At 49.6% G+C, this 14,841-nt stretch overlaps 1 protein-coding gene across 10 annotated transcripts in view; it reads left to right on the top strand.

Annotated features, from left to right (window-relative positions):
• Window positions 1-10,826, top strand: part of PTP4A3 (protein tyrosine phosphatase 4A3) — a 174,244-nt gene extending 163,418 nt beyond the window's left edge. For all 10 annotated transcript variants that reach the window (XM_050941418.1, XM_050941421.1, XM_050941428.1 and 7 more), the window contains one exon: window positions 1,521-10,826. In XM_050941418.1, coding sequence (XP_050797375.1) covers window positions 1,521-1,638 — 118 coding nt within the window. In that variant the 3' untranslated portion in view covers window positions 1,639-10,826. The remainder of the gene's footprint in view (window positions 1-1,520) is intronic.
• The last annotated feature ends 4,015 nt before the right edge of the window (window positions 10,827-14,841 follow it).

Raw genomic sequence — 14,841 nt, 5'->3', positions numbered from 1 at the left:
GCTGCTCATCATCAATTGCTGTTTCCCTAGCTATGTTGGTGGTTGTGGGCCAGAGGGATCAGGGAATAATTAGTCTGCTAAACTCCTAGTGACCTATTAACGCAGACTTTATTCTGGAGTCCTGAGCAGTTCATTAGCAGAGCTAGGATCCCCCAGGCAAAGAGCTGAGCCTTCAGCTCTGCTGCATTGACAGCTACTCGGTAAATGAAAGAGAGATTGCAGAGGTCCTGGGCAGTGAAATAACTAAATGCTAAAAAGGAAGGAAGGAAGGAGCCGAGTGGATAAGTTGATTTCTAGACCAACAATCACCTTAATCAGAAGGCAGGCACAGAAAGCAGCGAGTGTCGTGCATGGTGTGTGTGTGTAAGAAGTTGACCAGACTCACACGTGCTGTGACTGGTTGGTTGGTTGGTTTTTTTTCATGACAGAGGTTTCTATTTTGCCAGTTTGCAGTTCTGGGAAGGGGGCAGTGGGGAGGGCTGCACGGATCTCTGGTGTTCTTGGATCCTGGGAACTCCACTGGAAGAACTCTTGACCATTCTGTTGGTCATAAATCAGCCTAGGCTATAATAGACATCCTTTCTCATAGCTGATACTTGCTGTTAGCCACCGTTTCTATTTTCTTCTACAATCCCAGTCTAGTCTTCATAATATATTCTGCTCCATGCCCTGCAGCTCCCATTTAGGACTGCAAATATGGGGATTATTCTCTCTTTCCCCTTTCTCTGACACCAGCTATGACTGCAGGAGGGTTTTCCATGAACACCAAGGACATCAATCTCTGTCTATGGTCTGATCCCCAGTTCCTGCCCCAGATGAGGAGTCCCACGCCACTATTTCTGCTCAGGCTCCTCCTTCGAGCGCACTCCATTTTCATTGGAAAAGTTTCATTGTGTGTGTAGAACAGAGCAATTCAAAATGGGAGGAGCAAATCAGGGACTAAGAATAGAAGAGCCAGTTAGTGAAGCCAGCCCAGCTGCACGTTCTCCAAAGTCTGTTATCGATATTAGTCCAGTTTTAAATGCCCCAGAGCCAAGAGGTTCCCACCATTTCCCTGGGAGAGGCTAATCCAGAGCCTGACAGATCTCCCTGCCAGGGCACTGTTCAGTCTACATTTCCCTCTGGTTAACATCAGCCTGCAGGAGTTTGCTCCATCCCATATTTCTTGACTCCCCAGATAACAGGGTTAGCACGGGTGCAGACATGCAAGCCTCCTGCCATCAAAGCTGGATTTGCTGCACAGCCGAGTGCGAGAGGGAGGACAGGGGAGAAATGTGGCTTGTAGGAACAAGCCCTCTGGCTTCACTAATTGAGCAGGGACCTCTCTGGTTTTGAACTCCCAGCCTGTGAGGTGCATGATGTTTCCCCCAGAGCCTCTACAGCCACTTGCTGGCCATGGGCCCTGTTAGTCTTTCGGGGTTCTGCTGCATGGACACTGAGAGATGAGTCCTGGAGTGCAGGGCTGGTTCTGGGACGCTCCCCAGCTCGGGAGCATTCATGGCTTTCTCTTTGTGTTCCAGGAAGCGCAGAGGAGCCATCAACAGCAAGCAGCTAATGTACTTGGAAAAATACCGGCCAAAGCAGAGACTCCGATTCAAGGACCCTCACAACCACAAGAACAGATGCTGCATCATGTAACCTCAGCAACCTCTTGCCAAAACACACGCACGGACACACACATGGGGGCACACAGGGTCGGACGGTGGAGTTGCGGGGAGCTTGGACAAAGTGACACTGACCTTTCCTTGTACACGGGGCACTCTCTCTTTAAAGAATCGCTGCACCCCTGGCCAGCTAAGGCCAAGGAGAGAAGATGGTTCGGCATCTCACTCCTGGTTTTAATGGACAAAGAATTAGCCCATCATTTCCCCCCCACCCCAAATCTCCCTTCCGCCTCCTCACCCTTTCCCCAGCTGCAGGCGGAGCTTGAGTGGATCTGAATTCTTTGCACTGAACCCAACTGCAGGAAGAGATCTGTCCAGGCTGCGCCGCCCCGGGGATGGGTTGTGGGAGGGAGAAATGCAGAGAACTTGCCTGCTGCCTAGTGTGTGACAGCCACAGTCTGGCATTGTGTCAGATACGCTTCGGGCCAGCCCCTTCCATTGGGTTTGCTGGATCGGGGGTTAGGATGTGCTCTGAGGTTGGGTTTCCCCACTAGTCACAGACATTCTTTCCCCTCCCTTCTCTCTGTGCTGCTCTTCATTAGGGCCGCAATGTTACATATCCACTGGGGCACATAGGATCAAGGGCAAGTGGCTTGTTTTAGTTCCCTGGAGTTGGCGCCAGTCAGTCACTCGGGGCAGAGTGTTGTTGAGGAGGAAACGGCGCTGTTACATACACTGACTGAATTCCAGCCCTGCACCAAACATCCCCCGTGTGTCCCCTGGGAACGTCACTCTCCAACAGAGAACTCGGTTCGTTCAGATTTCAAGGGCTTTCTTCCCCCTCCCAGCCACCTTTCTCCTTTGCCTGAAAAGAGCCTACCCCTAGAGTTCCTTTTCTCCTTCTGAAATCAAATGGTCTTTTGGGAAGTGGGTTGTACACTGGGGCGAGGGGGGTGGGAATAGAAGGGGAGCACGTTGCTGGGGCCAGTAAAGGGTCTTCTAGTTGGGAGGAAAGCGGCTTAGGTGTGGACGCTAGCCAGGTGTTAGATAGGCGCATCCCAGAGCATATTCACAACCTCCAAACAGAGACTCCGGGACTGGGTTGGTGCTGGGGCTGACAGGGGAGGGAGAAGGGGCAGCCAGACAATTTGATGTCACAGAGGCGTAGTGTGCGAGGGAATTGGGAGTATGTGACGTTTCAGTCACATTCTTGGATCATAGGAGTTTCCCGTCTGGCTCAGCGTTAGTGTAACTAGCCAGGATCTGCTTGTTTCACCTTGAAAGCCACCGTCTGGCTGAAAGACTGAGCAGCTTCCTACACCAAGTGAACCCCGGAGGAACACAGGGGGGCGGGTGGTAATATTTCTCTTGAAATTTGTCATCTTTTCTCTTCTGACTGGGTCTGATCTTCCCCGTGGCACAGCATCTGCTGCAGCAGCTTCCCGTTCAGGTAGCCAGCCCTCCACGGTGCTCTGCAGTGCCATCCACCTTTGGCCATGACCCGTGGCTGGGGTTAGGTACCGCTGCCCTTGGGGAAGTATCACTGAAGTTGGGTTCTCTCCAGATGGCTGCAGCTGTAACCCTGGGCTCCCCCAGTGGGTTGCGGAAAGGGCTGAGATCCTCTCCCTTGGTGCACGTGGCCTGGATAAGTGTGTTACCCAGGAGAGGGGAGCACCTTGGTTACAGGAGGAGGCCAGTCCGGCAAAGCAGTGACTTCAGGAGAACGCTGCTGTGGCAGAGATGCCCAGATCTGTAGGGGGCCTGTGGATTGGACTCTACTATTCTGTCTTACCCCTTCCTCTTTTCTAAGGAATCGAGGCAAGAACGAATGGCAGGTCTGCTCCTGGACTTCAGGTGTCGGCCATGTGTCCCTTCCCTAGAGCACTGCCCACGTGTGTCCTGTCACCTCTGACCTCTCTAGTGAATGCAAAAGCTTTACAAAGTGGAAAGAAGATGGTTAATGTGCTGCTTGTCTGATGAGAATGGGTGCTGTCCAGGGCAGCCTTTTGCTCAGATGCTGCCACCGAGGCCTGGCGGGCAGAGCACATAGCAAGTGCCCACAATCCCAGCTCCACCGTGCACTTCCCCTGTGGCTTGCGCACATCATGTCAGGTGTGTGTGTGTGTCCGTGTCCCGAAAGCGGAGAGGAGAATGGCTGGGAGGATGGATAGCAAAGTGCTAAGTGTGGCCATTGAGTGTTAGCTACATGGGGGGTGTCCTCCCGGAAACTTCCCCGGCTAATCTGCGTGAAAACCACTGGAGTCCTAGGTTTGGAGAGGGGCTCGGAAGGGTCAGTCTCTTGCATGCAGGTCCTGTAGTGGGGAAGGATTAAGAAACTCTTCCTCCAAATCCTGCGTCCATTTCTAAGGGCTCTCCTGCCCTGTGTGTGGAGGGGAGCCTGCGCCTAAAGAAAGGGGAGATTCATGTGAGCAGCCTGCTCTGTTTGGAAGGGGCAGGTGAGCTGGACACATCCAAACAAATGCCACTTGCTTCTGCCCCAGTGCCCCTGGGCTCAGGGAGTGCAGTGCTCCCCTGTGGGCATGAGTCGGGAGAACAGCTTGAAACCCCCGGGAGTCTTCCTTTCTCTCCATGGCTCCCTTCTGTAGCAGGGAGAATAGGGCTCCCGTTGCTTTGCCAACCCATGCCATTGCTCCTCCATGTGACTGTGCATTTCTGCGAGCCCAGAAAGGAGCCAGTCTCAGAAATCACCCGCCACCAGCTTGCTCTTCACTAACCCCTAGCTGATTGCGGAGCAGGGTCTCTAAAGGGATTTCAGTGACACTTCTCAGAGAGGCAGCCCCAGGGAAGGGTTTTTCCCTCCGTCCCAGCCCCCTGGCTGTTCCAGGTTCTGCCATGAGCCGGCCAGCCCCACAATATCCAGGAACTGGTGATTGTTTAAAACGGGGCAGAGGGGGAGCAGCCACCTTCCCTTGTGGCAGATGGATCTGCAGTGCAAGGAGTGTTTGTGGGGGAGGGAGATGCAGGAACACCATCCACGGGATCTCTGGCTCACTGCTGCACCCACTCTCTCTTGGGGCTCTGGTGAACCTAGCGATGGGGAGTTCTCCACCCCGCAGCTGTCCTGAGTCGCTATCTGAGCATGCCCAGGCACTGCCTAGGATACTTTGTACTGCCTGTGGATGCTCCTTGTTGTTTAAGGCCATGTGACATGGAAGATGGCCAGTTTCCGCCCTCCACGCTGTGCGGTGGAGAATGGCATGTGCTGGCCCAGTGTGAACGCGGCTTCAGCGGTGCTGCACCAGCTCAATCCTGTATGGGTCGGTCTGAGAGGAGAGGTCCTGCCTCTTCCACTGGCCCCTCTAACGTTGGAGGTAAACAGACGAATTTCCCTCCCCCCGCCCCATGCACTGCTGTATGCTTCCCAGTTTGTCAGCGCTGTCGGCTTTGACCTCGGCTGGGTCCCAGCTCAGGATCTCTGCAAGCAGGTGCCTCCGTATTGGGCATTCGAAGCTTGGGTGGACTCAGCAGTTCATCTTCCCCAGCCCAGCCAACTACCTCTACTGCAGCCAGCAGTAAAGATGGCACCCTCCAGTCTAGAAAGAGGTGCTGATACCAGAAGAACTCCAAACAAAACAGCCTGCAAGGTCACATGTTCCCTGGGCATGCTTCAAACCCCCACTCGGAGTCAGGCCTGGCTTCAGCTTTGGAGTCTGCCTTGACATGCTGCACACCAGAGCAACCCATTGACCCTGCGCACACACCCTGCCCCAAGTGAAATCCTTAATGCAGGCACACTGGAGCATGGGTGTGTGTGAACACATGGCGACAATTACATCATGAACACCACTGGGCATGCTTATGGGGCAGCTGTCCAGTGGCAGAAGTGATGTATTTAAACACCCACCACAATATGCTTGTTAATTCCTGCCCTTGCAAGAAGAAAACACATTTTTAACAGATGAAAAATGGAACATATTTGCCTTCCACGAATCCTCTGGCCTTTCTTGTCTCATCGGCTCTATTTCTAAGCACCGCAGGGCACTTCAGCTCGTCTGTCGAGGAACCAGGGCTGGAAGGCCCCACCAATGGAAAGAAGAATATAAACTTCCCTCCTCCTGAGCAGAACACACAGAAATGATGAGAGACGATCCACACCCCAGTGCAAAACCTTCCTTCCGGGGAAGCCAGCCCAAGTTGTTCATGCGTATTGTATCCCGAATTGGAAATGTAGTCCACTCACCTGCCACGCTGGCCAAGCACAAAGTCATGAATGGAAAGGACTCTGCCCCTCAGCATAATTTATGATTGTAACTCCTCGTCGTAGCATCTTCCGTTAATTTCCCATGGAGATCATGAATGGGGATTACAAATGCTGATTTCATCTGCTCCTTGTCAGTAATAGCGACGTAGGCCAGAACCTAGTCACATGGAGGGCCCAGATGATCAACAATGCCTAGTGATTTTGAGTGCCTCCATTTTTGGGGTGCCCAACCAGAGCTGCCTTAAAGGGGCCTTGACTTTCAAAAAGTGCTGAGCATCAGGAACCATTTCAGGTCTCAAATTCTGGGCCCCTAAAAACAGACAGTCACCAGCCACTCCTGCAGCTTCACCTCTGATCTTGTAAAGAAGGCTGTATAGGTTCTTCAGACATATGCAAAGGAGCCGATGTAGGTGTAATGGCTCCAGGCTGCCTGACTTATTCGGAAACCGTCTCTAGTGCTGCCTCTCATCCACCCCAAACACCACCGCTTCACAGAATGCTCACACTGAGGCCAATCCCAGGGGGTTGGTGAGTAGCGTTATTCCTTCGGCTGTACTGCGCACTACTGGGAGATCATGATGACCTCGGGTGTGCACCACACTGAGCAGTGCCCCAGAGCAGTGCTGTGTTTCTGTGCCAACAGCTCGTCTCTCCTCTGCCTCTGGTTCTTGGCAGGAATCCCCCACAAGGTCACTGCCTTTAGATGGAAGTGAGATGGCACTGAGGTACTATCTGTCTAGACAGCATAGAGTAAGAGCTCTCTCGCCAGCCCTGTCTTTGATTTGCTGCCAGTATCCTCCATGCTAGGGGATACAGTCTCCACGCAAAGGAGCTCCTTACATTTGCATGGCAACGTCCGCGGTGGTTCTCCCAAGATTTCAGAATCCAAGGCACAGAAATCCCCATCTTAGTTTAACGTGACATTAGCAGGGGCTCTACAAATCCACCCGGGATAAGAGGGAGTAGTGTGTTGTTGAGTCTCGGAGAGGTTAAAGATGGGACAGACCTGCGGCAGCAGTAGCCCGGAGAGGATGAAGTTTGATGTTTAACTGATCCAGATTGGATGCTCCTTTTCGCTCTGATTTACTCTTGTAGCATTTATTTGTGGGCGTTCACAAAAGATGCTGTCTTCACTGGGGATTTGCACTGTGATTGTAGGTTCTCCTAACTTCTGCACCATGTCCTAAGAGTACATGCATCTCCATCCAGCCCTTTCCCTGCTCTCTGTGGGACGCCCACCGGCTCCCATGAACTCCCTTTGTGTTTCTCCTCCAGTCCACTTCGCTAGCACGTTTCACCTGAGCAAGAAGCCAGCAAGATAGGGGGCAGGGGGGTGGCAGAGAAAGGTGTCAATCACAAAATGCTGTTGCAGTCAGTGGCAGCAGACTTGTGCCCTACAGGTGGAGCCCGTGGCAAGGTTGGGACACGAATAGTGATCATAGTGGATGTATCATGAGTTCCTTTAGAGGGCTTCAGAGTTCAACTGTTGTAACCCGCATCGGCACCACTTTGGTCCAACAGCGGTGGGAGGATGCTCAGCCCAGTCACACTGATGGACCCAGTTCCTCTTGGCCAAAATGCCTGGAGTGACACAATGCACCCCCAAATCACAGCAGGCTGCAGCCATGTTGCTGCTCTAGTACAATCCGTGTACCTTGCTGATAAATCCTCTTTTCCATCACATGACGGGCCTGTGAGAATACTGCACCGCAGAGCTTTCAGCCTCCCAAATGGAAGGCAGGCCCATGGCTGATCAACGGCGGATTGAGGGTGCTGCCAATGCTGCGCACTCCTTTGCACTTGTGGAAATGTTTCTATATCAACACCCTGCTGGCGTGAGGTCCCTTTCTCTCCCTCTCCTCCTGACCCTAACCCTCAGGATAAAGGCGATGCAACCCAGCGTGAGCAGGGATGTGCATCGTCACGAGCATTCAGTGTGGATCGGTGGCACGGGATTGGACTGAGTGGCAATGGGTTCAGATCTGCTCTGTTCCTCGGGGGGAGTGTGAGAGCTCAGCCTAGTTCAGACCCCCTTTGCGCCACTACCCCCACGTAGAGTTCAGAGATTGAAACAAGTGCCTCTTGTCTGTCGCGGTGGGTGTGATCTGAACTTGGGAGGGTGTTCTCTTTCTTTGGATGGGAATAAGTCGCAGGATAAATCAGAATCCATTCCATTGATGTCATGGAGCATGTAGAACTGAGGGGACAGGAGACTGATGTTTCTGCTTTGCTTTGAAGATTGGTATTGTGAACTTTCTGGGAAGGCCTCTTTGTGTTAAAATGGTGACCAGTTTTCCAGGTCACTGCAAAACCATGCCCCCCTTAGCTGCCGTAATTGGTTTTTAATGGACACCTCTCTCCTGTGACGGAACTTGTTACCTCCTTTTGCTAAAGGTGTAGTTCTGTGTATGAGACACCGATGGTTTTGGTCAGGGAGCAGGGAGGGTTCTTGTGTCTCGAACTCACAGCTGGTTAAGAAGTGTCAGTCCAACAGAAGTTCTTGGAGGAAATCTTTGCACCTGCACAGTCGTTACTTGCAAATAAAAGTGATTGAGTGGAGCAGAGCTGGGAGTGGGAGTGGGGCGGGGGGGAATACGAGTACAGAAAAGGGATTATGAAGCCTGAAAGATGCAGTTTTAAATCCTGTGGTTAGGATTGTCTTGATAGGGCTAACAAAATAAAGCAGAAAAGATGCTCAGATTTTCCTGTTTATCTCTAACATTTGCCACCATTTCTGGCTAGCAGCGGCAGTTTATGACAGCCAACCAGAGCAATATCTCCCCCACACACACACACACGCGCTCTCTCTCTCTCTCTCTCATTTCTTCTCACCCATGATATTGCTTTATCATTTCAGTGGCTTAATTCAAAGCTGGACAGTCTTTCCCTTGCCTCTCGCACATGTGGCATTTTGGCACTCGCACGGGGAAAAAACAGCTTTGTGCCTTTTTGTACTTTGTGGTCCAAGATTTCCAAATGTAGGTGTCTAAAGTGAGGCTCCTAAGCCCATTTTTAAGCAGCTAAATGAAAGGGGCCTGTTTTTTCAGAAGGGCAAAGCAGCCATCCTCTCACTGTGTTCACGGGGAGCTGCTGGGTGCTGAGTGCTTTCACTCTGGACGTAGGAGCCAGACTTGAGGTACCCATTTCTGAACAGCTTGGCCACAAAGTATTTTAAAAGGCAACAGAAAAGGCCTGAGATGTTAGGATTTTTCCTGCTTTGTCCACCCTTTCTTCCTGGGAGGTTCCCAGACAATTGGAAAGCAAGCAGGTTTCAGATACTGGAGGCATTGTAACCACGAAATGAGGCATGCTGCATGGTGGAAGTGATTTGTATTTGGTTTTGCTAACCTTTGTTTATATCAAATGCTTGGAAGAAGAGAACTCCTACTTAAAGAATTGTCCTTAATTCATAGAATCATAGACTATCAGGGTTGGAAGGGACCTCAGGAGATCATCCAGTCCAACCCTCTGCTCAAAGCAGGAACAATCCCCAGACAGTTTTTTTGTTTTGTTTTTTAACCCCAGATCCCTCAGTGGTTGAACTCACAACCCTGGGTTTAGCAGGCCAATGCTCAAACCACTGAGCTATCCCTTCCCGCCTCCCTTTGAAGTGGCCAGGGCATCATGACCATCCCTGAACCACTTCTCTGGCTCATTCCAGCAAAACTAGGGAAAAACCTGATTGACATTCCGAATGTTACAAATGAAAAACAAACAGCAGGAGAAATAAACATTTCATGTCTCCTTTGTCTATCATAAGGAAGCCAAAAAAAGGCACAGACTGAACTGTAGGCACCATAGACAATATCCTTCTTCCCTTCCCTTTAAAATGAATTCTCGTAAATATTTGAATTCCTAGCGCTGACACTGTGCCAAACCCTAGCATTCGGCATGATCGCTATAAACAGACACTCTCTGACCAGCATCTGAAGAAGCTTTATGCTATTCATGAAGGAGAGGAATTGTCTAACTGCGTTTCAGTGGGGGTGTGAAATATTAACCTGGGGGGAGGGGGTCATTTCCTCTGTGTGCATTACAATGTTTTGGCTTAAAATGATCATGTTTTCCCTTCTGTTCTCAGTGCTTTGTGATTTAAAAAAAAATTAGAAAATACTGGAAGGTGACAGTGGTGAGGAGTGTGAAATACCTGTGTAAATGGCCATCTTTTTAACTGAGGTTTGTTTCTACCTATTTAAAGATTGTGTTATTGGTAAATTACATTACGGGTTTTGAGATAAAGCCACCACCACCATACGTGGGCTGAAGGAGCTTTCAGCAACAGGGTTATTATCATTAGCCAATTTGGGAAGAGGCAGAGGCTCGTCTGTCTAAACAAAATGAGGGTTAAGTTGCTTTATTTTTCAAAACTGACATAGGGAAGCAAAAGGAAGATCCTTTTTTAAACTGCAGTTTACAAGTTCTTCTATCCCATTTGCTTCTAACCACTTGGCTACATAGGCAGCTTCAGCTTTCGGTCTTGCTATGGATCCTGTCTGGTGAGGCAAGAATTCGCCTGGTGTCTTTGCTTAGTGTGGGGCTATGGGACAGTGGACATCACATTTTCAAGCATATAACCAACATTCTTAGGGGTTTTTTTTAAGCATTCTGCTTTACTTTAGATAATATTCTCCCAGAAGAACTCTTGATTTCCCAGCTGTTTCTTTCTCTGCAACAAAGAACTGCGTATAGTTTTCCTTTTAATCTCTGTGGGCAATCTTAGTAGTATGTAGATTAAGCCCAATGACTTTTTTGGTCTGAGCCGTAGCTAAATTATTATATCCAGTGCTTTTATACCAGACAGCATCACTTGGGATATGCAGATGAGGTATAAGATCTTGACACTTTATAACCCTTTTTAAAAGAAAAGTCTGTTTACTTATGTCTTGTGTAAAATCGTATGCCTTTTTGTAATCACTTTTATGAAATTCCTAAAGTGGATTAAGGGGGTTTTGCCTCCAGCAACAACAGCAAAATAAAAATAAAGGGTTCACTGTTTTGTACGTTGTGTTGTGGACTTTTCTTCACCTGTCACTGTAGTGCTTTTGCAGCTCCCGTGCTCTGCGTTATGTTAGGCACGGCTTGTGTGGGGGCAGCGGGGTGCTTAGGGGACGTCTACGCGGCAGCAAGTCTCAGAATCTGACTCGACAGACTCAGGCTCACAGGGCTTAGGCTGCTGCATGAAAAATCGCTGAGTAGTCCTGGCTCGGGCTGAAGCTTTGGCTCTGAAGCCTAGCAAGGGGGTGAGCTTCCGAGCCTGAAGTCTGAATAAGTATTCCCTCTGTTTTTTCCCATGCATGTGCAGAATGAATTTTGTTACATGCACCAATATGGAGGTGATACGTGAGCCATCATCTCCGTATTAGTGCACACAACACAATGCATGTGGTGGGGGTGGGGCCGAAGGGTTTGGAGTGTGGGAGGAGGTTCAGGGCTGGGACGCGGTTGGGGTGCAGGGGTGTGGGGGTGCAGGCTCTGGGCTGGGGATGAGGGGCTCAAGACGGGGGTACAGGGTTGAGGTGGGCTCTGGGCTGGAGCCAGGGATGAAGGATTGGGGTACAGGCTTCCCCAGGGCTATGGTGGAGAGAGAGGAGGAGGACTCAACTCGCTCTCTCCACAGCAGCACCTGGCCTGGGTGGGGAGAGGCGCCTCTCCTTACTACGGCAGCTCTGGAGTTGGGGCCACAGGAGAGGGACCTCCCCAGCCGTGGCAGGTCTGAGCCAGGGCTGGGTTGGGTCCATGAGAGGGGCACCCCTCCCCACCGCAGTCCTGAGCACCGATGCGGCGCTTAATAGGCTGCTGCGCATCTGTGTGGCCGCACAGCTTTGGGGGAACATAGGTCTACACAGCATAGTAACCCAAGTCTGTTGACTCAGGCTCTGAGATTCGCTACTTCTCATTGTGTAGACATACCCTTAGGAGCCCCATGTGAGATCAGGGCTCCATCCTACTAGGCACTGGAGAGACACTTTAAAAATTAGTTCCCTACCCCAAATAGACAAGGGAGGAGGGACAAGGAGGCCCAGAGAGGAGAAGCAACCTTGCCCAGATCACACCGCAGGTCAGTAGCAGAAGCAGGAATCGAATCCAGGTCTCCCAGTTCAGTGCTTTTTGGCCTGTCCTAGAAGGCCCCACTCAACCCCACCTCCATCTCTCTCATTTCTTACCACCGATCCCTCCTTTATGGTGATCAAGCCTGGCTTTCTATGTCCTTTGTCTCAGTGGCAGACAGCAAAGAACTGGTAAATTATTGTCTGCATGTTGGAATCTTCCTGAAATTTGCTGTAAGCTGCAATGAGAAGAAACTAAGGGATGTCCATATGGGCAGTCTTCCCCTCCCACCCCACCCCACCCCACCCCACCCTCCAAGGAAGGTGGATGAGAAGGAAGGAGTACAGACATGCCTCCAGAACGGTGGAGTGGAGAAAGTACACCTGGAGACCCATTGCAGGGCACATGTTGATCTAGCATGATTTTTAGTAAGCCCTTTGACACAGTCCCACCTGACATTCTTATACACAAACAAAAGGAAGTGTGGTCTAGAGGAAATTGCTGTAAGACAGGTGCACAATTAGTTGAAAAAAAATGTACTCAGAGTAATTATTGATGGTACTACACTTGGGAAGGAAAATCAAATAACGTCAGAACGGCGACACTGAGTCAGACCAATGGTCCATCTTGTCCAATATCCTGTCTCTGACAGTGGCCAGTGCCATATACTTCAGAAGGAATGAACAGAACAGGGCAATTATCAAATGATCCATCCTCGGTCATCCAGTCCCAGCTCCCAGTAGTCAGTTTTAGGGACACTTAGAGCATGGGGTTGCATCTGTAACCATCCTAGTTAATACCCATTGATGGACCTTTCCTCCATGAACTTTATCTAATTCTTGCATGTATGACATGGGAGGTAATTGTCCCACTCAGCACTGGTGATACCTCAGCTGTGTCCAATTCTGGGTGTCACATTTTAAGAAAGATGTGGGGCAAATGGAAAGAGTCCAGAGAAGAACCGGGAGTCTAGGCTGGCCCTCTGGAACATAAATAAGATCCTTGTGATTGTCATAACATTTTTTCCCAGATCTGGACCTTAGCGTCCAAAATATGGGTGTTAGCATGAAAACCTCCAAGCTTACCTCCTCCAGCTTGGACCTGGTAAAGCTGCCACCAGCCAGGAATTATACAGTGCCTAGCTCACTGTGGTCTCCTCAAAACCTTCCCTGGGAGACCCCCAGACTCAGATGCCTTGAGTCTTACAACAAAGAGAAATAACCCTCTCCCCTTGTTTCCTGGTTACTTCCTCCCAGGCTCCCCTCCCTGGACGACCCTAGGAGATTCCCTGCTTCCAGTCCTGGAAACACAAGTACCGAGAGAGCTAATCTCTCTTCCCCCTTACCCAGAGGGTATGCAAAGTCAGGCTTAGTAAATCTAACACAAAGAGATTTTCCCCCTGACTTCTTCCTCCCACGAATTCCCTGGTGAGCTGCAGACTCAATTCCCTGGAGTCCCCACTAAAGAAAAACTCCAACAGGTCTTAAAAAGAAAGCTTTATAAAAAGAAAGAAAAATACATTAAAAATAGTCTCTGTATAAGGTGAAAATATACAGGGTCAATTGCTTAAGAAAAAAAAAGTGAATAAACAGCCTTATCCAAAAAGAATACAATTCAAAACACTCCAGCAACTACACACATGTAAATACAAAAAAACAATATAAAACTATTGTCTTACTATCTTTGTACTTACAACTTGGAAACAGAAGATTAGAAAGGCAGGAGATAGAAAAATCACTCTCAGAGCCGAGAGGGCACAGACACAAGACAAAGAACAAAGAACTCACACCCCAAAACTTCCCTCCACCCAGATTTGAAAAAGTCTTGTTTTCTGATTGGTCCTCTGGTCAGGTGTTTCAGGTTACTCCTTTTCAGGTGAAAGAGACATTAACCCTTAGCTATCTGTTTACGACAGTGATAGATGAAGCAATCCTGCAGCCTGAATTTGGAACTAAATGGAGCATCTGTGTTTTCCGGGGTCTGGCAGATCTGGGTCTTGAAGGAATCATGAGACAGCATGATGGACATTAGATCGCTGTCACATTGACCCATTGACAAAGTTGGACACCTTAAGCACTGTGGAGGGAAGTTTCTCATCAGGCTCAAGGTGCTCCTTTTTGCTTTCCCATTTCTAGCCCATTTCTAGTTGACGGGTTACAACAAAGTCAAATCGGGAATAAAAGAGACAAGTGGATCTAGTGCTGATTGAGGTGCCTGGCCTTCCTGAGCTACTTCAGGTTTTTATGGTCTCTGGGAACCTAGACTAGGAACTGAGATCCAACCAGGAGGTGACAGGACCCAGTGGAACTTGCATTTTTCACATTTCGCATACAGATGTTTTTGCCAGAGCCTTTCTAAGATGCGGTGCCAAGTTGGTCACAAAGATCCTGATCATCAGAAAAAAATGAAGATCTCATCAAGGTAAATGACCACAAATTGATCCGACATGTCTTGGAAGATATCACTAATGAAGTGCTGAAAGGTTGCCAAGGGGTTGCACAGGCTGAAAGTCATGACCTGATATTTGAAATGCCTATACCAGCTACAGAAACCCAATACAGAGGCTTCCGGAAGGTTCCTTCTAGACTGGCTCCTCTTGTCTCCTCAGATCCAAACTAGATGATAGGCTACACAAAGATCCAGCTTAATGAAGACTCTGGCAGAGCTCACTCTTTCCATGCGCCCATTATTAAGAGGTAAGGGGTACTAGTTCTGGATTGTAACTTTATTTAATGCCTGGTAGTCCACACAAGGATGCAGGGAGCCATATTTCTTAGTCACAAAGAAGATCAAACCCTCAGCCAGGGACACAGAGGGATAGTTGAAATACTGTTGTAAATATTCCTTGCGATAGCTCTAGAGATCCTAGAGATCTGGTTCTGAGAGGGAATAGATTCAACTGAAAGGATCTCCATTCCAGACTGGACATCAGTGGGGCAGTTGTAACTGCAATGTGGTGGCAAGATG

This window comes from Gopherus flavomarginatus, chromosome 2, assembly GCF_025201925.1.
Source record: "Gopherus flavomarginatus isolate rGopFla2 chromosome 2, rGopFla2.mat.asm, whole genome shotgun sequence".
NCBI lineage: Eukaryota > Metazoa > Chordata > Testudines > Testudinidae > Gopherus > Gopherus flavomarginatus.
This window is presented reverse-complemented; position numbering and strand designations above follow the sequence as displayed.